At 41.7% G+C, this 26,251-nt stretch overlaps 1 protein-coding gene across 2 annotated transcripts; it reads right to left on the reverse strand.

Annotated features, from left to right (window-relative positions):
• Nucleotides 1-1,506: 1,506 nt before the first annotated feature.
• Nucleotides 1,507-14,757, reverse strand: LOC133059082 (glutathione S-transferase A2). 2 transcript variants are annotated; one of them, XM_061146118.1, is made up of 7 exons: nucleotides 14,620-14,757; nucleotides 8,928-9,042; nucleotides 6,770-6,821; nucleotides 5,644-5,776; nucleotides 3,212-3,353; nucleotides 2,433-2,564; nucleotides 1,507-1,878 (listed from the first exon to the last, which is right to left on the reverse strand). In XM_061146118.1, the coding sequence occupies exons 2-7, from the start codon at nucleotides 9,012-9,014 to the stop codon at nucleotides 1,753-1,755; spliced, it is 672 nt and encodes a 223-aa protein (XP_061002101.1). In that variant the 5' UTR covers nucleotides 9,015-9,042; nucleotides 14,620-14,757; the 3' UTR covers nucleotides 1,507-1,752. The 2 variants fall into 2 exon arrangements, with proteins under 2 accessions (XP_061002101.1, XP_061002103.1); XM_061146120.1 differs by lacking the exon at nucleotides 14,620-14,757 and adding an exon at nucleotides 13,790-13,834.
• Between the last annotated feature and the right edge of the window lie 11,494 nt (nucleotides 14,758-26,251).

The following is a 26,251-nucleotide window of genomic DNA, read 5'->3' on the forward strand; positions in this document are numbered from 1 at the left end:
TGTTCCTGACCAAGGACCTGGTCCCTCTTGTTCAGATCCTGTTACCCTGGGTCTTCTCATGCTGGCTTTTTCCTGTCAGTAAGGACTTAGTCTGCTCTGACCACTCCTTTAGAGTTAACCATTGCCCCATCACCATCCGTCACATTGCTCTTTTATTTCCCTTATATAATAGCATTCATCATTAAGCATAATTAACCTTTAAAATTGATTTATTTATTCATTATCTGAGCAGGAAAATGCTCTTATATGTACCATAGCATCTTTTGTGCCTTGAAAGATCAAAGAAACAAAATAGGTGCTCAGTAAACATTCACTAAATAAAACAATGAATAAAAGCTTTAAAATATGGTTTATTGGAACCATAATCCTTAAGAAGATTTTATCAATTCCTGAGTCAAAATCTAAATTTTTTTAAATGGGGTATGTTTGTCTGGCCTGTTGCCTTAGAATGTTGCAACTATGTTGAAAGCTTCAAAGGACAACATATTCAAACATAGCTGTAGAGTGCAGAGGGGAGGTGAACAAAGATTGTGGGGATCATAGTCAACACAAATTATCCTTGTACTGACCCACAGCTGCCGTGTCCAAGCAGCTCTGGTTGGAAGAATGTTTCTGATACAGATTTGTTCTTCCAGAGGATTTTGGAAAATCGACGAGTTGCTATATATAATGGGCTTCCCTGATGGCTCAGATGGTAAAGAACCTCCTGCAATGCAGAAGACCAGGATTTGATCCCTGGGTCGGGAAGATCCCCTGGAGAAGGAAATGGCAACTCACTCCAGTATTCTTGCCTGGGAAAGCTCATGGACAGAGGAGCCTTGTAGGCTACAGTCCATGTGGTTGCAAAGAGTTGGACACGACTGAGCTATGAACACAACACTATTTATAATAGCTCAAATCTTGATCCAATCCCCCCAAGACATTCAGAGTAATATCTACTTACATTTATATAAATATAAATATGTATTAAAATATATTTTTTAAATGTGTATGTAAATACACACACATATGTAGTATATCTCCATGAAAATGAAAATGCTGGATGATGTAGGGATCAAAGACCAAATGCAAATAACTTTGTAACAGATCTTTTTGTGTGTTTATGTCACAACTTACCCAGGAATGATACTCAACAGGCATGGTTTTGGATTAGAATTGCCCATTTTGTTGTTTCTCTTACTAATGTAACCTCCTTGATGACAGGGACTATATCTGGTTTGTTTATCCTTAGTTATCATGTTCCTGGAATACTGAATGTTCCATATTAGATATAAATTAAAGATTCCATAACTGAATAGAAAAAGGGGTTGATAACGTGAAGGAAATAGGTTGCCGGAAAAAAAAAAGAAAAGGTTTAGGTTATGGATCAGAAGGGCAGCAAAATGCAAAAAGAAAAAGCTATTTTTGTGACACCAAGCACGTCAGATGAAAATTTCTACTTGACTCACTTTGACAGTGATAGCTGGTATATGCATAACTTTTTCGAACAGATCAAACAGTCCATGATACTTTTTCTCCCTTTATTTATGTTTAGGCCTGAAACACATTCTAGGAGGAGATCATGATTTTATACGTGATCAAAACAAAATAGATTGTTTTGCAACTAAATCTGCATTCTAATTAAACCATCAGCTATACTTTGAAAAAGTTTATTAGTTCCACAATAGCCAAGATCTACATTTAGGTAAAGCACTTCATTGCTGGAGAACTTCACAAGAGTGATCCTGTATGTCATGGGCAGCCCTGCCTGCTTTATTTCATCCTGAAAATCCTCTTTGCTTCTTCCAATTTTTTCTCATCCATGGGAGGCTTCCTCTGGCTGCCAGGCTGCAGAAACTTCTTCACGGCCGGGAGATTGCTGACTCTGGTTTTCAGGCCCTGCAACCCACAAGAGCTCAGCTCAGAGTGCAGCTAAAGACCAGCCCCGTCACTGACACAAGCCAGGGACCCCAAGACCCTCCTAGACAAGGGCCGCCAAGGCCCCTCCATCAGCACCAGCAGGAGACTGGACAGAGACACCCAGTGAGACAGGAAGATGACAGCCCGATAGCATTTCCCCCAGAGATGTCTTAGTGCGAGACTCCATTCAACTTCCTGAACTTCCTCCTTATCAGTCCTGCAGGTTCACCCTGGAGTGCAGTATGAGGAAAAGAAATGTGTCAGATATCAAGACAGGAAGATGAAAATATAAGGAAATTAGGCTGGAAGTAAAGACAGAAAATATGAATGGTAATCCGTGAGGCAAGTCAGAACCAATCTGCTCTAAGCGGGGGAGAGAGACAGGCAGAGAGAGACCAGCATGTGACAGAAGGAACAGGAGCTGAGGGGAGGCAACGACTCGGTGTGGACCCTAGCACCCCAGTCCAGGGTCCAGGGAGAAGGTGCCGAGGTGGGGGGTGTGGCTGGCCCCCCAGGGCCGTGGGAGAGCTCACCTTCAGCAGAGGGAAGTTGGCCAGAAGGCTGGGGTCCAGCTCTTCCACATAGTAGAGAAGTTCAACCAGGTGGATGTCAGCCTTGCTCAGCTTGTTGCCCACCAGGTAGTCTTGTCCGTGGCTTTTCAGCACCTGGCGAATGGAGGGGTCACATCAGGAGCACAGGTCCTGGCAGGCTGGACCCTGCTCCTCTCCTGCCCCCCACCCAGCCCCACGTCCCCCCTCTGCCCCTCACTGGGTGGGTGGGGACCTCGGACCTTCTGCTCCCCCTGACACATAAGCAACAAGTTAATACTTGTGAAGTTAATGAAAGAATGATTTAAATTTTATAAAGATGACAGTGTTGGTGTTAAGCTTTTTATTTACATGTAAGCCTCCTGTATCTCTTACAATCTTTTTTTTTCAGTTTGTGATATCTGTTTAGCATGATTTAAGGTAGTCTAATCATGAAATGTTCTTCTCTTACATTTAAAGAGAAACATTACTACTAAGATGTATACTAGGTGTAATGATGGAGCATTAATTTCTTGGTTTTGAATGACTTTCTTTAAAAGTCTGAGAGCCATGTCCCCAAAATTTGTAGATTATTTTCTCCTGAATAACTTTTCCTCTGTGTTTTCTTCTCCACCCCACAACCCCCATATCTGTTTAGATATGTCTCATCCACATTAGTATTCAGATAGTCTCACAGAGGTGAAGGTCAATGCCCTAGCAATGCCAAGCACTATTTCCCTTTGTCCTCTGATCTCAGTGCCAAAAATACTGAACAGTCCACTCACTTTTTCAAATGCAGGGAGATAACGGTTTGTTGTCTTCTCTTTGATCTGAGCTATTTTGGCATCTTTTTGATCAGATGGGCACACTGGCAAAAGCATGATCATGTCACCCAAATCCGCCACACCCTCTGAGTACATATCAATCCTGAAAAGACAAAATGACCAAATTGTCAGATATCTCCTGCCTTAGGTTTTACACTTTAGAAGGGCTAAGAGTAGGGCATCAAGAAATAGCAAAGTAATTCACCTCCATTGGGTGCATCTTTCTATGCATAATTTCTATACAATTATGATTTTTAAAAATTAATTTTAACATTTCATTTCAAAACAAATATCTAGATAGATATATATGCCTAATATTTTTGTTATACACATGGCCAAATATAGGAAGAGCATATTAGTGACCCACCCAGAGTCACAAGATTGAGAGAAAAGGGTGGGATCAGGGCGGGTAACCACGAGACCACACTTGGGTTTGCCATCTCTGCTGTGGTGTGGTCTGTCCACAGTTAGTGTGACGCATTAGTACCACCTCAGTCGTATCGAGAGAGACTCCTGGCACCACCGCCCCTGTCCCATTCTTTTCCCTCTCTTGTCCTGTTATAACACTAGGCTCATTTAGCTACCCAATACCAGCACTTCTTCCAGTTACTTTCCATAGAATATGGTTTCACAATGCTCTCCATATACTGTTGCTGGACTCTGGCTTTGTTAGCATTTCTCAAGATTCTACCCAAAGTATCCCCTGCAATAGTGCATTTCTTCATTCTGTTCTCACAGTGCATATTCCAGGTAATTTTGTTGTTTTTCTTCCAAAGATGGTTTCCTGCAAGAGTGTTCTTAAGTAAAAGCTTTGTTGAAATATAATTCACATACCAGAATGTCACCCTTTTCTAGTGTAAAACTGTTCAAAGTCTCAGGATTCTGTACCATCATCATACTCTAATTCTAAAATATTAATATTTTCATCCCTCCCAAAAGAGATGATGAGTTTTTTTTTTTTTTTCAGGCATTCAACATTCCTTCCTCTCTCCAGCTTTGGCAGTCACTAAACTGCTTTTGGTTTTATGACCAGGAATGTCCTGAATGTGCCAGACAAAGGAAATCCTACAATATGTATTGTTTGGGTCTGGTTTCTTTCTATAAAGAGAATGTTTTCAAGTTCCATCCATGTTGTAGCATGGATCAGGACTTCATTTCTTTTCATGGTCACATAGTATTCCATCGTATGGATATGCCTGCCTTTGTTCATCCATTCACTAGTTAATGGACATTTGTGTTGTTTCCGCTTTTTGAACATTATGAACTGCTGTGTACAAGTTTTAGTGTGATTGTATTTTTAGTTCTCGGGTATATTCCTAGTAGAGGATTGCTGAGTTGTATGGTAACTCTATGTATAATTTTTTGAGTAATTGCCACATTTTATGATTCAATCATATGGTCCCATCACAACACAGAGGAGGTGCCCCCCAAATATGGCTGCAATGAATAAGTCAGGCTGCTACATGTGAGGTGTTAGTTGTTCGGTTGTGCCTGACTTTGTGACCCCATGGACTACAGCCCACCAGGCTCCTCTGTCCACAGGATTTTCCAGGCAAGGATACTGGAGTGGGCTGCCATTTCCTTCTCCAGGGGATCTTCCTGACCCAGGGGTAGAACCCAGGTCTCCTGCACTGCAGGCCGACAGAGCTATGAGGGAAGCCTCTGGCTGCTATAGACATATTCAAATGTTCCAGACAACACTAGCATCTTGGGCTCAATATCTGCTAACCTTTGTCAAGCAACCAGTTCATAATAAAAGACTGATAAATCAGGTTCCTGGTCATCATTCTTATAATTTCTGGGACTTAAAAATCATCTCCTCTAGCGCCTTCCCTTCTAAGGCTTTATCCTCTAGACACTCAGATGCTTTGTCCCTTGTCTCTAACTGTTGGTGGGTGTTAAGCTCAAAGGGGACTGAGCTTCTGGTATCATGGTTCCACCATCCTTCCAGCTTCATAGTCCATCCGTGTTTGGAGACCTCTGTCACCATTCTATATCCATGGTCCACATCCTCTTACATAAATATATTAAAATGAATTTATTTAATTTATTTATATGACTGTGCTGCGTCTTAGTTGTGGCATGTGGGAACTTTTAGTTGCAGCGTGTGGAATCCAGCTCCCTGACCAGGGATCAAACCTGAGTCCCCAGCATAGGGAATGCAGAGTCTTAGCCATGGACCACCAGGGAAGTCCTACATAAATTCTTGGTTCCAATCCAAGTTTACTCTTCCCTCCCCCTCATAGGTTTCTGTAGTACTGGACCTCAGTTACACCAAGAAGGTGTATACTACTGTTGGTCATGATCTCTGTGAGCATATCCTGCTCACTCAGGGAAGCACCTAAATTGTTCCTATTAATCACAGATGAAAGAACAGAAAAAAGATACCGTACAGGGCTCTCTCCTTCATGTCTTTCCCATAGAGGTTGTATTTGGTGGCAACATAGTTGAGAATGGCTCTGGTCTGCACCAGCTTCATCCCATCAATTTCAACCATTGGCACTTGCTGGAACATCAAACTCCCATCTTTTGAAAGAAGAAAAGAAATAGAGTGAGATGTTGGATGAGCCACGCTGTTTGATTAAGCTGAAATTTTTTATGAATCAAAAATTTTGTTGAAATGACTGAAGACATAAAAGGAAAGAAAAATGTTTACTTGGTAAAATATCAGTGGAAATAACATTTTGCTTTTAGCTTCCTGTAGTCCTTCCTATCAATTTCCCTCTTCCTTTTCAATCTGTCATTTCATTTCACTTTTTATTTCCCATCCAGATCATGGTATGTGTCTTTATTTTATGTATTTGACTTGCTTTCATGGATTTTTTAGGAACAACATAGGAGAGGTTCTACTAGCCAGTTGCCAAGTCAAATGAGATATTTCTAAAGGAAGCTTCCTGTGGTTCATGGCATTAAGGGCAGTTCTAAGAGAGACTCCTACATATGGTGTTTTGTAAGCTCATCAGATCCCACCACCAGACAGTGCACGGGCCCGCCCTCTTTTTCCAACTCCATTGCTGCTGGCCCTTGTGCTTTATCTCCCTCCTCACAGGCTCACCTGGACTTCAAACTATTTCAACATCAGTTGGTTATTTGAGTCTGCAATATTGCTACGATATTACCTTTTCAAACCCATTAACAAAAAGGACTCATGGCAACGGCTGGGCCTCTTTTTCTTTTCTCTCTGATGCGTGTGTTTTCCTGACTGTGGGTGGGAGGGCTGTGTGGCATCCTGAACTGATACGGTCACTCACGGTGCAGAAAGGCAGAGAGAGCCCAGAGAGGGCATTCACGGGGCACCGGGGCTGGCTCCTTTAGCAAATACTCGAGTTCCAGCCCTTCTAAGTCCTGGGTGAGCCGCAAGACCTCCTCAAGGACCCTCAACCCTTACCTTTAACCACGTTTCTCCCACTCCCCTGATCCACGCCCACCATGCACACACAAGGCATTGCTAATGTTCTAACCTCAACTGAAGACTTCTACTAGATACTGCCATCAGAGGAGTTTAGTTCTTGGTCTTACCATTTTTTAACTTATCCAGGTCTTCTGGTTGTTCTATAAATTTCTCTTCAAACTGAAAAACAGAAACAGTCAATGAGTCTTCGTTATTTCCTTCCATAGCATTCATTGCTAAACTTGAATGTCCCCTGTCTGGTGCTATGTTGAAGATAAGGTTTCCAAGTTTGGCAGAGGACAATGATTGTGGCTTCTTGGAAATTCAGATTAGAGCCACCGAGATAAAAGTGTGGGTTGCAGCACATAACTGCTTATTTTGCCGGTTCAGTTCCCTTCCACACTGTCTCCATCTCTGTCAATCATTAGACATGATTTGGGAGGAGGATGTCACTGGAGGGAATGGATGGCAAGTTCTAGTTATGGAGTTTTAATATCTCTGGAAAGACTTTCTCTTCCTATAAGGTCAGGACAGGGTATTGTGTGTCCCCCAGCATGGAGTATCCATGGGGTCAGTGACCCACAAGATGTCACCAGGGGCCTCTGCTTTATATTACCTCCTTCCATTCAAGTTTATATTTTAAAAGGGGTCTTGATGGTGAGGGACTTCCCTCGTGGCTCAGACAGTAAAGAATCCACCTGCAATGCAGGAGACTTGGGTTCAATCCCTGGGTCGGGAAGATCCCCTGGAGAAGGGAATGGGAACCCACCCCAGTATTCTTGCCTGGAGAATCCCGTGGACAGAGGAGCCTGGTGGACTACAGTCCATGGGGTTGCAAAGAGTCAGATATGACTGAATGACTTCCATGTGTAGATTCTTGATGGAGAAGAGTTTGGGAATTGGGAGTTTCTAACTTGCTAAACAGTTTATTGTGGATCTTCATGAACTCACAGGGTCAGTCTGTACAGTCTACATCTCCCTCCATCAGGCTGGGCTGGACAAGAGGAAGCCTGGATGTTCTTACCCTCCTGTGCTGAACTTATCCTGCCCGGGAACTCTGAACACATCCTTGAACCCCAAGGCTGGACCGCAGTGAAAACTGTTGGCTGTTGATTATTAGAAATTAAACAACCTAGAATGGCACTGTTTGAATTTTTATGTGTACTTATTTCTTCACACACTTGAGAATGGATCAAGTATGAAGCAATCGAGAAAGTGTTATCTGAGGCTTAGGTAAACATGTTGTTAGGAAGCTAAGGGAGCACACTAGAGATTCCCTTTGCAGAACCCTGCCTCACCTGAAGCCCTCCTTTACTGCTCTCCCCTAAGAGATCGAATCTCCAGAGTCTGACCAGGACTCCCTCCCCAGGGAACCCTCACCAAGTTGCTGGGTCCCTCTGACCTGGGCTGCGAAGTGCTTTTCTCAGTGACAACTCTAGAGGGCAGCAGGCAACAGAGTCCCACAGAAACCTACAAATTTGCTGCTGGGAATATGGCATTGTAACTCTAAAATGTTTGCATGTCCTTCTAGGTGCGCCCACCCCCGTTTTAATCACCCATCTACTTGTCTGCATCTTCACTAGAGTGTAAGATGCCGAAGGGCAGGAACTGCATCTGTTTCATTTATCCCTGTATCCATTCAGTTCAGTTCAGTTGTTCAGTCCTGTCAGACTCTGAGACCCCATTGACTGCAGCATGCTAGGCCTCCCTGTCCATCACCAGGTCCCGGAGTTTACTCAAACTCATGTCCATTGAGTCGGTATCCATTAACCAGCTTCAATAATTATCAGCTCAACCCAACTGCAAGTCATCTATATGCTTATCCCCCTCGCCCTTGTAAGAATGTGAAACAAATCCCAGATATCACATATTTTCATTTAAATACTTCAGTGTCTATTTCCAACATATAAAAACTATTAAAAGTAACACAGCACATTATAATACCTAACACATTGACAAAAGTTACTGAATATATCTATTGATATTTAATGTTCACATTTCTAATTGTTGTATAACTGTCATACATTATATTTTACAATTTTAAAAATCAAATTCCAACTTAGGACCACACAATGTGGTTAGTTTCTTAAATTTATTCTAATTGCTTATTTTCTTTGATAGGAAGAAAATTTAATAATCCACCAGGACAAATCTGTTTATCTCTTAATAGCTGACAAATTTTCTTCAATGAAAACAACAGGTCATTTAGAAAGAAAAGTCTTCTAGCTTACGTGAGAAAAATAGTTTGATACTGTCAGTTTATATCCAACTGGAGATGAAACCTACCTCCACTCCGGCTGCAGCCAGGAGCCACCGAATGCACTCCATTCTGCCGCGTCCATTGAAGTAGTGTAACTTGGGCTTCCCCGCCATGATGGCAGTCTCCTGGTTTCTCTGAACACTGATGAATGAATGAATGAGTAAGTGAATGAATGAACAAGGATAAAACCACAGAAGCCAAATACACTTTATGATATATGGCTGAACAGCACCAACAGTGCAGAGGAAGTGTTGACCTCCTTCATGGCAGAGTTGGAAGAGTCCCTGGGATGTCTTCCTTGGTTCAGATTATCACCTCCTTTAACCAATCGTGGAAAATTGTACCAAGCCATTCTCTAGTCTCCACTGGGTAAAATCTGATTGTCTTGGCAGGCTAAGAGGTAAGTCTGTGGTAAGGATGATGGGTGGGTATTAGAAAGCGAAAGGACTAGAGAACTAGTATATGTATTTTTTTAATTAATTCATTTATTTGACTGTAACAGGTCTTCTCTGCCAGGCAGGATCTTCTTTTCACTTGTACCATGTGGAAACTTTAGTTGTGGCAAGCAAACTCCTTAGTTGTAGCATGTGGAATCTTGTTCTGTGACCAGGGATCGAACTCAGTCATTGGGGAGCGTGAAGTCTTAGCTACTGGATCACTAGGGAAGTCCTGAGCACTAGTATTTACTGAAAACCTCCTAATGGTCCTGCCCCACTGTTAACCCCTTTGGATGTTTAATCCTCACAACAATCCCATGAACTAGTTTTTGTGTTTTTTTTAGTTAATAATACCAAAGCTCAGAGCTTAAGTGACATGTTCACAGTCATAATCCAGTTAGTGATGGATGTGGATATCCACACCCAGGATTAAAATGAGGACAAGGCTGGAACCTACACAGATGCAGGTCCTGGGACCCTGGGAGGGAGGGGCCTTGGAGCCAGAGGGCTTCAAAGAGGGAGGAGGGGGAGGTGGAGACAGCAGCCATGTCCAGCTCCTTGGCTGTTACACTGCATTTGTTCAAAAGCTGAAATTAAGACTCAATTTGGTTAACTATTGCTCAAAAATGCTAATTCTTTCTACACACTTGGGATGCTAAGTCCTTCCATTTTCTGCAGTTCTAGATTCTACCTCTCTTGGTACATCTTCTATCTAGAACAAGGGATGTTGCTGCATGAACTTTACCGTCTGGGAGGGAACTGACATCTGTTCAATGTCTATCATGTGGTGGGCATTGTCACAAATTTATCTTCATTTAACCCTCCCAAAATCACCTGCTGTGAAGTTTGTCATTGCTCTCATTTTGCAGTTGGGAATGTTGAAGTTTCTAGGGTGACTTGCCCAAAGTAGGTGGTGGACCGGGGATTCAAAGCTACTTCTATATGAAGCCAAAGCTTGGTTTCATTTTTCCATATTAGTGTTTTTCCAAATGTGCATGACAATCCTTCAGTGGACTATGACATCCACCAATTTTTAAAGTAGAAAAAAATAGAAATAGGAAATATCAAAGTGCCTTCTATGTTCAAGAGGTAAGCATCATTCCATGAAATTTTAGTTCTGGTGTGTGTATGGGTAAAGGAAAGCACAGTTATCTGGTCATTGCAATGGTAAGAGATACTTTGGTTGGGTCCACTCAATGACGTTTAAAAGCCCTTGGTCTACAGCAGCCTGCCTGAGGGGTGGACGTAACAGGGAACCAGAGAATGAAATTCAAAGGCTCTGGACAGAACTAGTTCTATTATGAGTGTGAATGGAAACATACAGGACTCATTAAAAGCAGGAGTCCCAAAGCCAGGATGCATGGACAAACAGCTGCATTTTCTATACAAATCCCAATGTTTAGAAAGCGCTAAGATTCTCTTGCAAAATTTTGTTGTTATGGAGCTTGGGAAAAAATTTACTTCTCTTTACCCAATAATCATCTCCTGAAAAATATACACGACTTGAATTTTAGATATCAAATGTTTTCAATATCTGCATTTTTAATGTGAGATCAATGGTCTAACCTTTGGAAAATAAAGGATCCCTTGGAAACCTATTTATCTCACCTGTCTGGAAGTTGGAGATTGTGTATATTGTACTTTTCTTATCATGGGGAAGGGAGGAGCTGTGATTCAGCAGAATTCTGAGAAGGTGTCTCTGTGAGGTGGAAGTCACAGATTCCCCTCACACTAAGCTCCCTCTCACACTAAGCTCCCTTATCTAATGACCAAGGATCATGTTACAAAGGGAAAAGAATTTTTAACTTACATAATATTTTATCATATCTTTCTTGTAATATTTTTCTTCATCTTTTGAAGGCTGGGGCAAATGTGATATAAACCTCCTGGTCCCCAGAAAATGAGAACTAGAGAGATTCAGTGACTTGCCATCAGTCACACATGTGTGTTCCCGATTCACACTCAATATCTAGCAAGTGTGTCTACCCCAGGACAACTCAGGGAAACAGCTTCTAGTATCCTATTGTCAGGAGGAGGAAACTCAAGTTCAAAGAGCTGAAGCTACTTTCCTAGCTCACTCATTTTGTGAGCACTGGGGTCCTTTGAAGGCATCTTCTGACTTCTGATCTGGGCTCCCACCCCAACCAGGTAACACGTATGCCCTCTCTCTGCTGATCTCTGAGACCCTCAATATTAGTTTGTTCCCCATTCAGAATCCGTTAGTCAATTAACAGTTAAATGGGAGAGAAGGAAACATTAAATTCATGAGTTCCTTTTCTGTTAGCTGATTCCTAGGGGCTTGATTGATATAAGGAAGCACAAGCTGGAATCAAGATTGCTGGGAAAAATATCAATAACCTCAGATATGCAGATGACACCACCCTTATGGCAGAAAGTGAAAAACTGAAGAGCCTCTTGATGAAAGTGAAAGAGGAGAGTGAAAAAGTTTGCTTAAAACTCAACATTCAGAAAACTAAAATCATGACATCCAGTCCCATCACTTCATGGCAAACAGATGGGGAAACAATGGAAACAGTGAGTGACCTTATTTTTGGGGGCTCCAAAATCACTGCAGATGGTGACTGCAGCCATGAAATTAAAAGACACTTGCTCCTTGGAAGAAAAGCTATGACCAACCTAGATAGCATATTAAAAAACAGAGACATTACTTTGCCAACAAAGGTCCATCAAAGCTATGGTTTTTCCAGCAGTCATGTATGGATGTGAGAGTTGGATCATAAAGAAAGCTGAGCACCAAAGAATTGATGCTTTTGAACTGTGGTGTTGGAGAAGACTCTTGACATTCATTTGGACAAATAGAAGATCAAACCAGTCAATCCTAAAGGAAATCAGTCCTGAATATTCATTGGAAGGACTGAATGTTAAAGCTGAAACTCCAATATTTTGGCCACCAGATGTGAAGAACTGACTCATTGGAAAAGACCCTGATGCCGGGAAAGACTGAAGGCAGGAGGAGAAGGGGACGACAGAGGATGAGATGGTTGGATGGCATCACTGACTGGAAGGACAGGAATTTGAGCAAGTTCCAGGAGTTGGTGATGGACAAGGAAGTCAGGCGTGCTGCAGTCCATGGGGTCACAAAGAGTCAGACATGACTCAGCGACTGAACTGTACTGAACTGATATAAGGAAAAATGCATAAAAACATACTTTAGTTTACCTGAAACCCTAAAAACTTACTATGAGTAAATTGAGCACTAGTATAACTATATTTGACCTTCACAAGGAGGTAGGCTTATATTCCCTGAAAGCAATGTGTGTGTGTGTGTGTGTGTGTGTGTGTGTGCGTGTGTGTGTGTGTGTGTGTGTGTGTGTGCGGGCTTAGTCTCTCAGTCGTGTCCGACTCTTTGTGACCCCATGGACTGTAGCCTACCAGGCCTCTCTGAGCATGGAATTCTCCAGGTAAGAAAACTGGAGTGGGTTGCCATTCCCTCCTCCAGGGGATCTTCCCAACCCAGGGATCAAACCCATGTCTCTTGCGTCTCCTGCATTGGCAGATGGATTCTTTACCACTGTGCCACCTGTGAAACCCAAAGGGAGTGTATCCTGGGATAATCCAGTGTGAACTAAAGGAGCTATATCTGGGAGCTGGTGGGGAGCAGGATCCTGATGACAGTGTTTCTTAGCCGAGAGAAGGAAGGCTTAGAGACAAAGCCCAACTGCTTTCTTTATGAGGTACATACACTCAGGGGAGTTGTTTAATCTCTTTACCTCAGCGTTCTCTTTTAAAATACAGTTATATCTACTAGTGAAGGCTGTTGAAAAAGTTAAAGTATAAAAAATTCATAATAGGGACCAGGAAATTTCCCTCCTGCTCCCAGTTCCTGGGAGATGGGCAAGTCTCCGAGTATACTGGGCAGTGCGTGTGTCTATTTACCTCTTGACTCAAAGGTCTTGTAGGAATAAGAATTTATACATATTCAGATTTTTTCAAATAAGTCATGCTGGTTCTCTTTTTATTTGGCTTGTGTGAAATATTAGTGATAATCACCGACTAGTTAACCTGGATGCCATGAAGTTTTTGGCAAAGATTCAGGGAGAAATGTCTCAGCATATTGCCCTTTGGCAGTCCCAAGATTATAGCTGGCCGCTGGTTGAATCCTGCACCCTACCTTGCCTTGCCGCTCAGGCCTGGCCCTGCCCCACTCACTCCCCGTTCTGGACTCCCTGGAAACTTTCCTGCCCCATCCCTCACCCCCTTTGCATGGGTCCCAGCCACAGCAGGAGCTCATCACTCTCAACACCTGATGGAAAAAGATCCCTTCTCTCCAACCTCTGGTTCCTTACCTGAATATGCAGACCCTTCACTGATCTTTCTTCAACACCTTATTTCTGGTTGACATGTATGTGTATTTCCTCCTCTTAACAAGTTTCCTTCAAACCTTCTAAGGCCTTTGTCCCCCCGCCCCCCCCCCCAATATTAGTACTTACAACAGTGCATTGTTCACTCCTGCATTCCGATTCGAATGACTTGTGCCTTCTGAAAGTGAAAGTGTTAGTTGCTCAGTTGCGTCTGACTTTTTGTGACCCCATGGACAGAGGAGCCTGGCTGGCTACAGTCTACGGGATTCTCCAGGCAAGAATACTGGAGTGGGTTGCCATTTCCTTCTCCAGGGGATCTTCCCAACCCAGGGATTGAACCCAGGTCTCCTATATTGCAAGCAGATTCTTTACCATCTGAACGCCTGGAGAAGCCCTGTACCTTCTAGCCAGGTGAATGTATGTGCTTTTTAAAAGCTAGTTTCTGCTCCCATATTATTTAGTTTTCCATCCAGACCGCTTATGGAGGTTTGCCAAGAGTTGCTTGAAACCCAGAGAAACAAGGGGACTTGCCAGCTGGCTAATCACAGCACAGAGTTTCTGTTGACATTCAGACTTATTCCTATAATAATATATCTTAATTTTCAGTCTTCACAGCCCACGTAGTTACAACATCACAGTTTGCACCTGTTGTGTGTTGACTGTCTACGGAGAAACTTACTTCAGCAAAAACATCTACTCTCTCGTTCACACTGGTCGTATTCTCCGATTGTCTAAAATGCTATCGTTCTTTTTTCTCTTCACATCATGCATTTTTCTCAGATCTAAGTTCTCATGCTTAGCGTTTTACAGTCTTTACTTTTACACTTCTGTAAAACTATATGCAACAAAAGTAGACTAAACAACTTGAAATGTCCCTTAAGAAGCCACGATGTGAGTACAAAACAGAGTTTTTCTTGTGCTCCGGGCACATTATACTGACATATAAAATCAGTACTTACCTTAGAACTGTCTGTCTCCCACTTGGCTCAGCCCCTTAATGCCAGGTTCACTTGTGTTTATAAACTGCTGTTATAGTTGACTAACTCCGCCTCTTTCAAGAGAGCAAGAGCCCAGTCAGGGAAAAAGCTCTCCTACAGTGTTCAGAGCTGCACATTCCATGCTACATTAAAAAAAAAAAAAAAAAAAATGATGAGTCATTCCCTTGTCATGATACCATTAGTTAATATGTGCCTTTCAAGTTTCACAATTAAAGATTAAACACAAAATTTCAAGTTGTTGGACCCACTCTGCCAGAGGGTGAAGTTATGAAGTATGACTTTTTCTTTCCCTCAGCTTTTTTAACCATGAGAAAAAAATTGAAATATAGTTAATTACAATGTTGTGTTAGTTTCAGGTGTATAGCAAAGTGATTTAATTTTATACATATATATAGTCTTTTCCAGATTCTTTCTGCTTATCAGTTATTGCAAAATACTGAGTAAGTTCCCTGTGCTATATAATACATCCTTGTTGCCTGTCTCTTTTAGATATAGTAGTGTGTATATGTTACTCCCTAATTCCTAGTTTATCTCTCCCCCACCTTTCCCCTTTGGTAACCATAAGTTTGTTTTCTAGGTCTGTGGATCTATTTCTGTTTTGTAAATAAGTTCATTTTTTTAACATTTCACATATAAGTGATATCATATGATATGATCTTTGTCTTTGACTTACTTCACTTAATATGATAATATCTAGGTACATCCATGTTGCTGCAAATGGCATTATTTCATTCTTTTTTTATGGCTGAATATTATTCTATTATATATATACCACATCTTCTTCTTTTTTTAAATTAATTAATTTATTTATTTTACTTTAAAACATTGTGTTGGTTTTATCGTACATTGACTTGAATCCGCCACGGGTGTACATGTGTCCCCATCCTGAACCCCCCTCCCACCTCCCTCCCCATCCCATCCCTCTGGGTCATCCCAGGGCACCAGCCCTGAGCATCCTGTCTCATGCATTGAACCTGGACTGGCGGTTCATTTCACATATGATAATTTACATGTTTCAATGCCATTCTCCCATATCATCCCGCCCTCACCCTCTCCCACAGAGTCCAAAAGACTGTTCAACACATCTGTGTCTCTCTTGCTGTCTTGAATACAGGGTTATCATTACCATCTTTCTAAATTCCATATATATGCGTTAGTATACTGTATTGGTGTTTTTCTTTCTGGCTTACTTCACTCTGTATAATAGGCTCCAGTTTCATCCACCTCATTAGAACTGATTCAAATGAGTTCTTTTTAATGGCTGAGTAATATTCCATTGTGTGTATGTACAACAGCTTTCTTATCCATTCATCTGCTGTTGTGTTGACACCTAAGTTGCTTCCGTGTCCTGGCTATTATAAACAGTGCTGCGATGAACTTTGGGGTACACGTGTCTCTTTCAATTCTGGTTTCCTCAGTGTGTATATATATACCACATCTTCTTTATCCATTCATCTGAAGATGGATATTTAGGTTTCTTCCTTGTCTTGGCTACTGTAAATAGTGCTGCCATGAACATGGCACATATCTTTTTGAATTAGAGTTTTCTCTGGATATAAGCCCAGGAGTGGGATTGCAAGATCATATGGTAAGTTTATTTTTAGTTTTTTAAGGAACCTCCCTACTGTTCTCTATAATGGCTGCACCAATTGAATTCCCACCAACAGTGAAAAGACTTATTTTTCACATCCTCTTCAGTATTTATTTTTACTTTTTTAATGATGATCATTCTGATTGGAGTGAGGTGACGCCTCACTGGAGTTTTGATTTGAATTTCTCTAATAATTAGTGATATTGAGCATCTTTTCATGTACCTTTTGGCCATCTGTTTGTTGAATTATGCTTCTTTGAAAAAACTTAATGTAAGGTTTTTGTGAATTGGATGCAAGGACTAGGGCAGATAATAAACTTCTACTGTGGGACACGAGGGAGCTAGTGTCATTAAAGGGCATGTGCACCTCTGGAATACTTTTTTACATTAGGTTGTGGATAAACTACAGGACACTCAAATTTAAGCACACAATAATTTTTCAAAAAAGTATGCTCTAAACGCTGTATGAAGTATATGAAAAAATTACTTATTGTGTATCAGAAATTCACATTTAACAGATATCCTGTATTTTATTTTAGCTACTAAATCTGAAGGAGGAAACAGACAGAACAGGCTCCATCTTGAAAGCAGGACTCCATCTTGGGCTGGACTGTGGACTTTGAGCTATATGCCCTATATGAGTATCTATGGAAACCACATACCAAATGGAAAACCAGGCCTCAGGATGGAAGAGCCCCAGGGCTCGTATCTAGGCTCTCCATTTTCAGGAAGCATTTAACAGGAGGCTTCCTCTGTGCTGTTTTGGATCTGTCAGGAATCCTTTGGTCCTTATTAATTCCTGAATATTCAGGAATTAAGAGGAGAGGCATGCCTTTCCCGGGGCTGAGGAATCCAGGCATTTCCTTTGTTAGTTTCTCATTATGGTGATAAGTACCCTCCTCTCTTTCATAGGGATCACCTTGTGTTTTGTAAGTCTGGAATTTTAATCTTTATCTCTGCTGAGAATAACTACCTTGTAAGACAGTATATATGCCCACACCATGTTGATTAAAACACCTTTGCTCCATCAGGGCTTGGGTCCCTGTGTCTTTCTTTCTTTCTTTCTCTCTCTCTCTCTATTTTTGGCTGACTCCCTGGAGCGTGAAAGCCGGCTGCATAACCCAGGGAATATTAGCCTCTTTCCTTCTTTCACTCTCTCATCGTCGACTTTGGACCACCAGGTTCTGGTCCAATAAAGGGCCAACAAGTGGCGCCCAGAAACAGGGACTTGGTACACGTGGATTCGGACGGAGTGACCCCAGAGGGCCTATTGAGGTCGGTAAGTACTAACATGGGTCAATCGGCTGGAAAGCCCCCTCACTTTTCCACTTTGCTTTATCACTTATTTAAAGTTCAGGGATTTTCGGTTTCACACCAGTGAATAGAGGCTTGCCGTCAGACAGTGGTTGAATGTAACCCTTGGTTCCCTGATGAAGGTAGTTTTGATTTAGAAATTTGGCATTGGGTCAAAGAGAATATTGAACGAGCTGTCAGACAGGGAAAAAAATATTCTGATAGATTTCTGGCCCATATGGGCTCTCATTGAAGCCACGATTCTGTCATTACAAGGTAATTCTAGCCCTCCTGATATTCGACAACAGGCAGAACACTCATTACATGAATATGAATTAGACGATACCTTACGAAAGGCCCAATTAGAACAACTTTAGATATTTCAGGATTTTTCTACCAACCATGCCCCGGTTGCTCCAAGCGCTCCTCCCCTGCCGGAGGGCACATATCCCAAAGTCTCTCTCTCGATAGAACCTAATGATTCTGACAACGAGTCCCTTTGTTATAGCCACGCTTTCCGGGAAACAGACTCACTCAGAAGGACAATGCAGATAGTGGAGTGCAGTTTATTACACCGGCGGGCCCAAGGCAGAGTCTCCTCTTAGCCAAGGACCCCGACCAGCATTTGTGAAAATCTTTTATACCCCATGTGTCCAAACCCACTACCCCAATTCCCTTGAGACTTACATAAACAAAGGAAGGGTAAATACAACTACAATAACCCCATCATTCACGGGTTATGTGTTCAAGCAGTCAATAATCAATAAGCCCGCAGTTACATTCCAAATAGTTAATAACTGATAAGCCTGTGCTTACATTCTGATAGATAGTGTCCGGAGGCAGGGGTGATTAGTGTCTGTTCTTCAAGATTCCCCTGCCCAGAGGAGGGTCTTATCCTTCCATTGTCATTCCCACAGGCGCTAAGCACAGAGTTCAGAGTCCACTGGAGAGGTGGCCGCGCACGATCAGCACAGACAGGCCTGAGATGGACTCCAGGCCCTATGAATTCCTTCTTCACCTTAAGACACCTTATAACATTAAAACCGATAACACCTTTCTCAATAAAAATAATCTACCCCCCTCATTACAGAGGCTTTCTGAATTGCTGGCTTTGCAATCCAAGTCTCTGAAGCTAAAGGTTTCTCCACCTTTCCAATTTTAAGAAATGTTGACGCTCAAGGGCAAATATCACCTCAGTATGAAGGTATTAACCTTTTTCACATGCAACAAGTGAAAAAGGCCATAACTTTGTGTGGCCCACATTGGCCTTTTACTAGAGAGATTGTAAATGCTATGGCGTCTTCTATTGGAACCTTTATTCCCAATGATTAGCGAGTTTTAATAAAAGCTCTCCTTAGTCCAGGAGCGTATCTTCAATGGCCAATGTGGTTTCAGGATATAGCCAGAGATCATGCTAACAAAGACGCTCCAGCTGGCACTCCCCCAAACCAAATTACTTTTGAAATGTTCACTGGCACTGGGCAATTTGACGCCATAGAAGCTCAAATAAGATGCCCTCCTTTGTTGCATAATCAATTAAAAACAGTGTCCCTTGAAGCTTGGGATCAAATTACTCCTCAAGGGGAGACTATAGGTAGCTACACTAAAATATTGCAGGGAAATATGAAACGTATGCTGATTTCTTAGCTAGATTAGAAACGGCTATTTCCCATACAGTAATTGGAGAAGAAGCTAAAAGGCAACTAGAGAAATTACTTGCTTATGAAAATGCAAATCAGAAATGTAAAGGGCTATAGCCCCAATTCATGATACAGGGACTATTTTTTGATTATTTGAAGGCTTGTTGCAATCTAGGATCCGAAACAAAAAATGCAAATGCTAGTTGAGACAGTGGCGGCTTGCTTTAAAAAGGGAAATGAAGGATGCTTTACACGTGGAGATAAGAACCATTTAAACAGGGACTGCCCTAAGACAGTTAACAAAAAGCCTCCAAAAGTCTGCCCCCGCTGCTGTAGAGGAATGCATTGGGCCAAAGAGTGTAAATCTAAATTTTATATTTGACGGAAAACCTATTTTGGGAAACTCCAAGCAGGGGACCCCCCCAGGTCCCCTTCATCAAAAACCAGGGGCAAATTCCATATTTTCCCTCAAACCCTCAACATCTGGCAGTGCTGCCATTGATATACCAGCCCTAAATGACTTTCTCATTTACCCTCAAGCAGTCCCCTCTAGAATACCTACTGGACTTTTTGAGCCCCTGCCCCCACAAACCTTTGGTCTTTTACTTGGCCAATCTAGTTTGACTTAACAGGCAGGAAGGCCAGGGGTCTCGAAATGGAGGATATAGGCTGCAAGTGTCAGACTTTTTTTTATCTCTCTTAAGTGGCAGGAAGAAACAAACAAGTGTTAGATTGTTTCCCCTTCTCTATACAAATTTAAAAAGAGGTTTCTCTTAAAATTCTCCTAAAAACCTGCCATAACGACACCTGGTTCCACCTGAATTTAACTTTTCTCAAACCTTGAGCTAACCAATGCGTTTTTCTTATGGAAATGTTTGTCTTACAGTATATTAATGAACTATGTATTTACCTTAGATTCTTTCTTCATGTCGATTCTAAGACTTGACAAACCGGTATGTTTTACTCATGAAAATATTCTCTTAAGCTATGTTAATGAAACTGTATTTGCTTGGAAATCTGCCTTTCCTCAAGATTCATGTCAATCATTTTATGGCCTGGGACAGCTCACCTGGTGCCAAGGTTATCTCAAAACGCATGTTGGGGGTGAGGGGCCTGGTGCTATTCTCTTCAGTTTTGAGACATTTCCTTTCTCTAAGCAGACTGCTGGTAGCTATATGACATCTGGCTAAAGACTAGCAGGGGGCCACTCTTTCTGCCCCCTTCTGATGCCTATGCCAGAAGCTTTCTCTATCTCATTTATACTTTAATAAAACTTTATTACAAATAAATCTCAATTTGAGAACACATTACAAACTTCTACCGATTTCCAATTAGCTTTTCTAAAAAATTTTGGAGAAATTTCATTTCATTATCCTTCTGGTAAGCTGTGGGATTTCTTCAAAAACACTGAATTTATCATCTTTTGCATTTCTTTATATAGATGGGACTAAAAACGCCAAAGCTTCATTCTGGTCTCTTAAAAAATATAAAGTCTTTTACACTAAATTCCATTCTGCTCAACAAAATGAATTATATGCTCTTATTCAAGTTATTTGCCTACATCCTTACCCCATTAATATGGTCTCTGACTCTATATATTCAGTTTTTGTATTAAAAAATATAGAAACCTGCACCATAAACTCCTAGTTCTATTAAAACAGACAATGGCCCTGCCTATATTTCTAGACACTTTAAACAATTTTTACAATCTTTTTCTATTAAACATATTACAGGTATTCCTTATAATCCACAGACACAAGACATAGTCGAACGAACACATCACACACTAAAGTTACAAATAAAAAAAATTAAAGAAGGGGGAATACACAGGTACACTACTGTCTTCCTTATCTAAAGCAGACTTTACTAGATTCTGTTAGGTAGTTAGAATAGGGAAAAGGAGTCCAAAATGGCGGTGGCTAAAAGACCTGGACGGGAAAGCCCAAGAAAATAGAACAAAGGAAGGTCCGAGGACCTGAGTGAGAACTTCAAGTAAAACAAACAATGCTCCTGCCTAAGCCCAATTTGCATAGGACAGGCCCAGGGGGAACAAAAAAACATATAAAAAGAGGAGCCAAAGCCCTCTTCTCTCTCTCTCTTCTCTTCGAGTCTTTGGATCTGGATCGACGTGCCCTCGTGCTTCAAAGATGGATTTTTCCTGCTATTATCTAAATAAATAGAGCCGTAACACTGAGCTGTAACACTGATTTATTTAAGAGCTATAACACGGTCTGTCCTCCGAGAGCTGTGACCCGCCAAGGGGCTTTAATGTCCGTCACTCCAAATCTTTGTTGTGATGAGACAAAGAACCGAGGAGCATACACTCGCGTGACAATTCCAACATAAGATATTTTCTAAAGCTATAACTATTGTTAATATAGCTTTATTTGTTTTAAATTTTTTAACCTACCACAGGGAAATATTTTAACAAGAGCAGAAAGACATTTCGAGGAATTGAAGGACACTTCTCTTCCTCTGCCCATTTGGTATCAAGACGGGTTCAAAAAACAATAGAAATCTGGGAAATTAATCTTACAGGGAAAGGGATATGCTTGTATTTCCCCAGATGGATCCAACAAACTTTTTCCTTGGAAAATTCGACCCAAGGGGGCCCCCGACATTCAAAATGGAGACAGAAACAACAAGAACCCTGGGAGGAAGAAATTTCAATACAGGCCATGGCGGCTCTAAAGATCTCCAGAAAGCACCGCCCTCGGCGGCATCAACCCTATGATCTCCCCTACTTGGGGACAAATAAAAACCCTCACTAATCAAGTTAAAAATCTGATTTCTCAACAGGAAATGCCTCAGAGTCCTGAAAACCTTCCAATCGCTATGCTGACCTGCGCGACCCCTGCTTGAGCAGGATTCACAAATCAGACTTAACTGGGCTTACTTACCCAACCCCCCTTTATTACAGGTCATAAAGTGGACAGAGAAAAGACCGATTGTATCAACCAATGACTCCACCCATATGCCCCCTCCCTGGAAACCTCACACCCTGGGGAGGAGGGAAAACTAATTAACATTTCTTTAGGCCTTCCAATGTGCCTGGGCCCAGGAAAATTATGCATAAACGTCTGCCGACAAACTTGGGCTTTCATCCTGCCTCCAAAAGAAGACTTGGAGACATTGCTGCCCTTTCTCTGTCTGTGAACCATGTTTATACTACTGAAACTTTAGGGGAAAAGTTAGGGAAAGAACAAAAAATATTATGTAAAAGGTTACTAACACTATGTTGAAACATTACCATGACAAAGGACTTCTTGGCTGGCTTGATGGTGGAAGGGCACCCCCTCCTCCTCGAATAGTCCTCGATAAACAAATTGGGCCTAAACAACGGGACATCGGGAAACTTGCTGCAGCACCAAAGAACTTGGGACTTAGACCAGACATTTCACAGGGACCAGTCGTGGTCATAGTAACTATTTCTTTCACTATAATCAGTCATATTTTATACAGGCCTGTGTCCCACTTCCCTTCGTTATAGCCATAAGAAATTTACAATTTAATAAGACTTTACATTCTGTATCTTGTACTCCTGTTCATTTCAATCATAGTACCTACAACTAGGAACAAATCAAATTTCATTTCCATGATAATGCCTGTCTGAATGTATAATTACTGCAAAAGGAAATCTTTGAAACTTCTAAATGTCTGCCCTCTTCCACTAATTTGAAAACCTTTATCTGGACAGCTCGCTGATCAATTAATCCAGGCTAGACCCATGAGGAAGGTTTCAAAGTATGACCCACAGCATCGGGTCTGGAACTATAACTTTGGTGATTGTCTTGATAATTGTATTTGTTGTTTATCATCACCTTTCTATAAGGTTGGTTAATACTAACCAAACTCTTTTGGTCAGGACCTTTTTTTTTTTTTTACAAATATAATAAAATAGGGGGAATTGTCAGGAAGCTTTTAACAGGAGGCTTCCTGTGTGCTGGGTTGGATCTATCAGGAATCCTTTGGTCCTTTTTAATTCCTGAATATTCAGGAATTAAGAGGAGAGGCATGACTTTCCTGGGGCTGAGGAATCCAGGCATTTCCTCTGTTAGTTTCTCATTATGGTGATAAGTACCCTCTTCTCTCTTTAATAGGGATCACCTTGTGTTTTGTATTGCTGAAGCCTGGCTTGGAGAATTTTGAGCATTACTTTACTAGCGTGTGAGATGAGTGCAATTGTACGGTAGTTTGAGCATTCTTTGGGATTGCCTTTCTTAGGGATTGGAATGAAAACTGACCTTTTCCAGTCCTGTGGCCACTGCTGAGTTTTCCAAATTTGCTGGCATATTGAGTGCAGCACTTTCACAGCATCATCTTTCAGGATTTGAAATAGCTCAACTGGAATTCCATCACATCCACTAGCTTTGTTGATAATGATGCTTTCTAAGGCCCACTTGACTTCACATTCCAGGATGTCTGGCTCTAGGTGAGTGATCACACCATTGTGATTATCTGGGTTGTGAAGATCTTTTTTGTACAGTTCTTCTGTGTATTCTTGCCCCCTCTTAATATCTTCTGCTTCTGTTAGGTCCTAGTAAAGTAATGCTCAAAATTCTCCAAGCCAGGCTTCAGCAATACGTGAACCGTGAACTTCCAGATGTTCAAGCTGGTTTTAGAAAAGGCAGAGGAACCAGAGATCAAATTGCCAACATCTTTTGGATCATTGAAAAAGCAAGAGAGTTCCAGAAAAACATCTATTTCTGCTTTATTGACTATACCAAAGCCTTCGACTGTGTGGATCACAATAAACTGTGGAAAATTCTGAAAGAGATGGGAATACCAGACCACCTGACCTGCCTCTTGAGAAACCTGTATGCAGGTCAGGAAACAACAGTTAGAACTGGATATGGAACAACAGACTGGTTCCCAATAGGAAAAGGAGTACGTCAAGGCTGTATATTGTCACCCTGCTTACTTAACTTATGTGCAGAGTACATCATGAGAAACGCTGGGCTGGAAGAAGCACAAGCTGTAATTAAGATTGCTGGGAGAAATATCAATAACCTCAGATATGCAGATGACACCACCCTTATGGCAGAAAGTGAAGAGGAACTAAAAAGCCTCTTGATGAAAGTGAAAGAGGAGAGTGAAAAAGTTTCCTTAAAGCTTAACATTCAGAAAACTAAGATCATGGCATCTGGTCCCATCACTTCATGGGAAATAAATGGGGAGACAGTGGAAACAGTGTCAGACTTTATTTTTTGGGGCTCCAAAACCACTGCAGATGGTGACTGCAGTCATGAAATTAAAAGACGCTTACTCTTTGGAAGGAAAGTTATGACCAACCTAGATAGCATATTAAAAAGCAGAGACATTACTTTGCCAAAAAAGGTCTGTCTGGTCAAGGCTATGGTTTTTCCAGTGGTCGTGTATAGGTGTGAGAGTTGGACTGTGAAGAAAGCTGAGCGCTGAAAAATTGATGCTTTTGAACTATGGTGTTGGAGAAGACTCTTGAGAGTCCCTTGGACTGCAAGGAGATCAAACCAGTCCATCCTAAAGGAGATCAGTCCTGAGTGTTCATTGGAAGGAGTGATGCTGAAGCTGAAACTCCAATACTTTGGCCACCTCATGCGAAGAGTTGACTCATTGAAAAAGACCCTGATGCTGGGAGGGATTCGGGGCAGGAGGAGAAGGGGATGACAGAGGATAAGATGATTGGATGGCTTCACCGACTCGATGGGCATGAGTTTGAATAAACTCCGGGAGTTGGTGATGGTCAGGGAGGCCAGGCGTGCTGCGATTCATGGGGTCGCAAAGAGTCAGACACGACTGAGCGACTGAACTGACTGTTTTGTAAGTCTGGAATTTTAATCTTTATCTCTGCTGAGAATAACTACCTTGTAAGGCAGTATATATGCCCACACCATGTTGATTAAAACACCTTTGCTCCATCAGAGCTTGGGTCCCCATGTCTTTCTTTCTTTCTCTCTCTCTCTCTCTATCTCTATTTCTCTATTTCTGGCTGACTCCCTGGAGCGCGAAAGCCGGCTGTGTAACCCAGGGAATATTAGCCTCTTTCCTTCTTTCACTCTCTCATCGTCGACTCCGGACCACCTGGTTCTGGTCCAATAAAGGACCAACGCTCCATCACCTAAAAGAAAACCCTAATTATCTGTGTAACCAAACAGAATCATAAATTCTATTATGATTATTGGGGTATGACCAGAGGCCCATTGATAATTGTCCACTGTTAACTACCTAGGTTTAAGGCATATGATCACAGGTTAATTTTGATCGTACCTTTCTTTTCCTTTGTTCAGACTAGTTTCAGGGAACCTTATACACTTAGGGTATATAAGGCTTTCTCAAAAACTGGTTGGGGTCCTTGGCTAAGAGGAGACTCTGCCTTGGGCCCGCTGGGCTAATAAACTGCACTCCACTATCTGCATTGTTCTACTGAGTGAGGCAGTCTCCTCTTAGCCAAGGACCCCAACCAGTTTTTGTGAAAATCTTATATACCCTAAGTGTACATGCCCAAATCCACCTTCCCAAATTCCCTGGAACTAGTCTGGCTCCATGAGAGGCCAAGGGAAATGACGTCATATGTATTTGTATCAAATTCACACGTCACCTGTATCATAGAGATCTAATCTGGGGGATGCCGTCAAATGGGGGTAAGGCCTCTGTGCAGGGCCCCACAGAGCCTCGTGCAGCAGAGCTGTGATGACCAGGCAGCCACAGCAAGGTCCCCTGAGCACAGAGTTTGGGTCCACTGGGTTCTTAAATTGCTTTCCCACCTCCCCAAACACTGGAGAGCCCACAGTAGACAAAAGAGTTGTTCAAAAATGCATAAGAAAAGACATTTTTATTATCAGATGGAAAATGTCTCTCAAAGAAATAAAGAAAATGTCTGTCTACCGTGACCCCAGAAAGGTAGCTCTTTCCTGTGAAAACCTAAGAATGTCAGATATAAACTGCTACACTTTTGATAGGCTATGTGACAGATGTTACAGGATGATCCTTGGAAAATATTAAGGGAATATATAATCTGTTTCCTGTTCTTATTTGTCTTTTAATTCCAAACCAGAAAGGTGAGAAGGAGATCGTAGTGAAAAAGAACACA

Source organism: Dama dama, chromosome 7 (genome assembly GCF_033118175.1).
Source record: "Dama dama isolate Ldn47 chromosome 7, ASM3311817v1, whole genome shotgun sequence".
Taxonomy (NCBI): domain Eukaryota; kingdom Metazoa; phylum Chordata; class Mammalia; order Artiodactyla; family Cervidae; genus Dama; species Dama dama.

Excerpts from the sequence above, each read along its gene's own strand:
- LOC133059082 (XM_061146118.1), bottom strand. The coding sequence starts at position 9,014 with ATGGCGGGGAAGCCCAAGTTACACTACTTCAATGGACGCGGCAGAATG. Across the intron at positions 5,777-6,769 it reads CCTGGATAAGTTAAAAAATG|ATGGGAGTTTGATGTTCCAG; the intron begins GTAAGACCAAGA and ends TTCTTTCAAAAG. Across the intron at positions 3,354-5,643 it reads GACATGAAGGAGAGAGCCCT|GATTGATATGTACTCAGAGG; the intron begins GTACGGTATCTT and ends TTGTCTTTTCAG.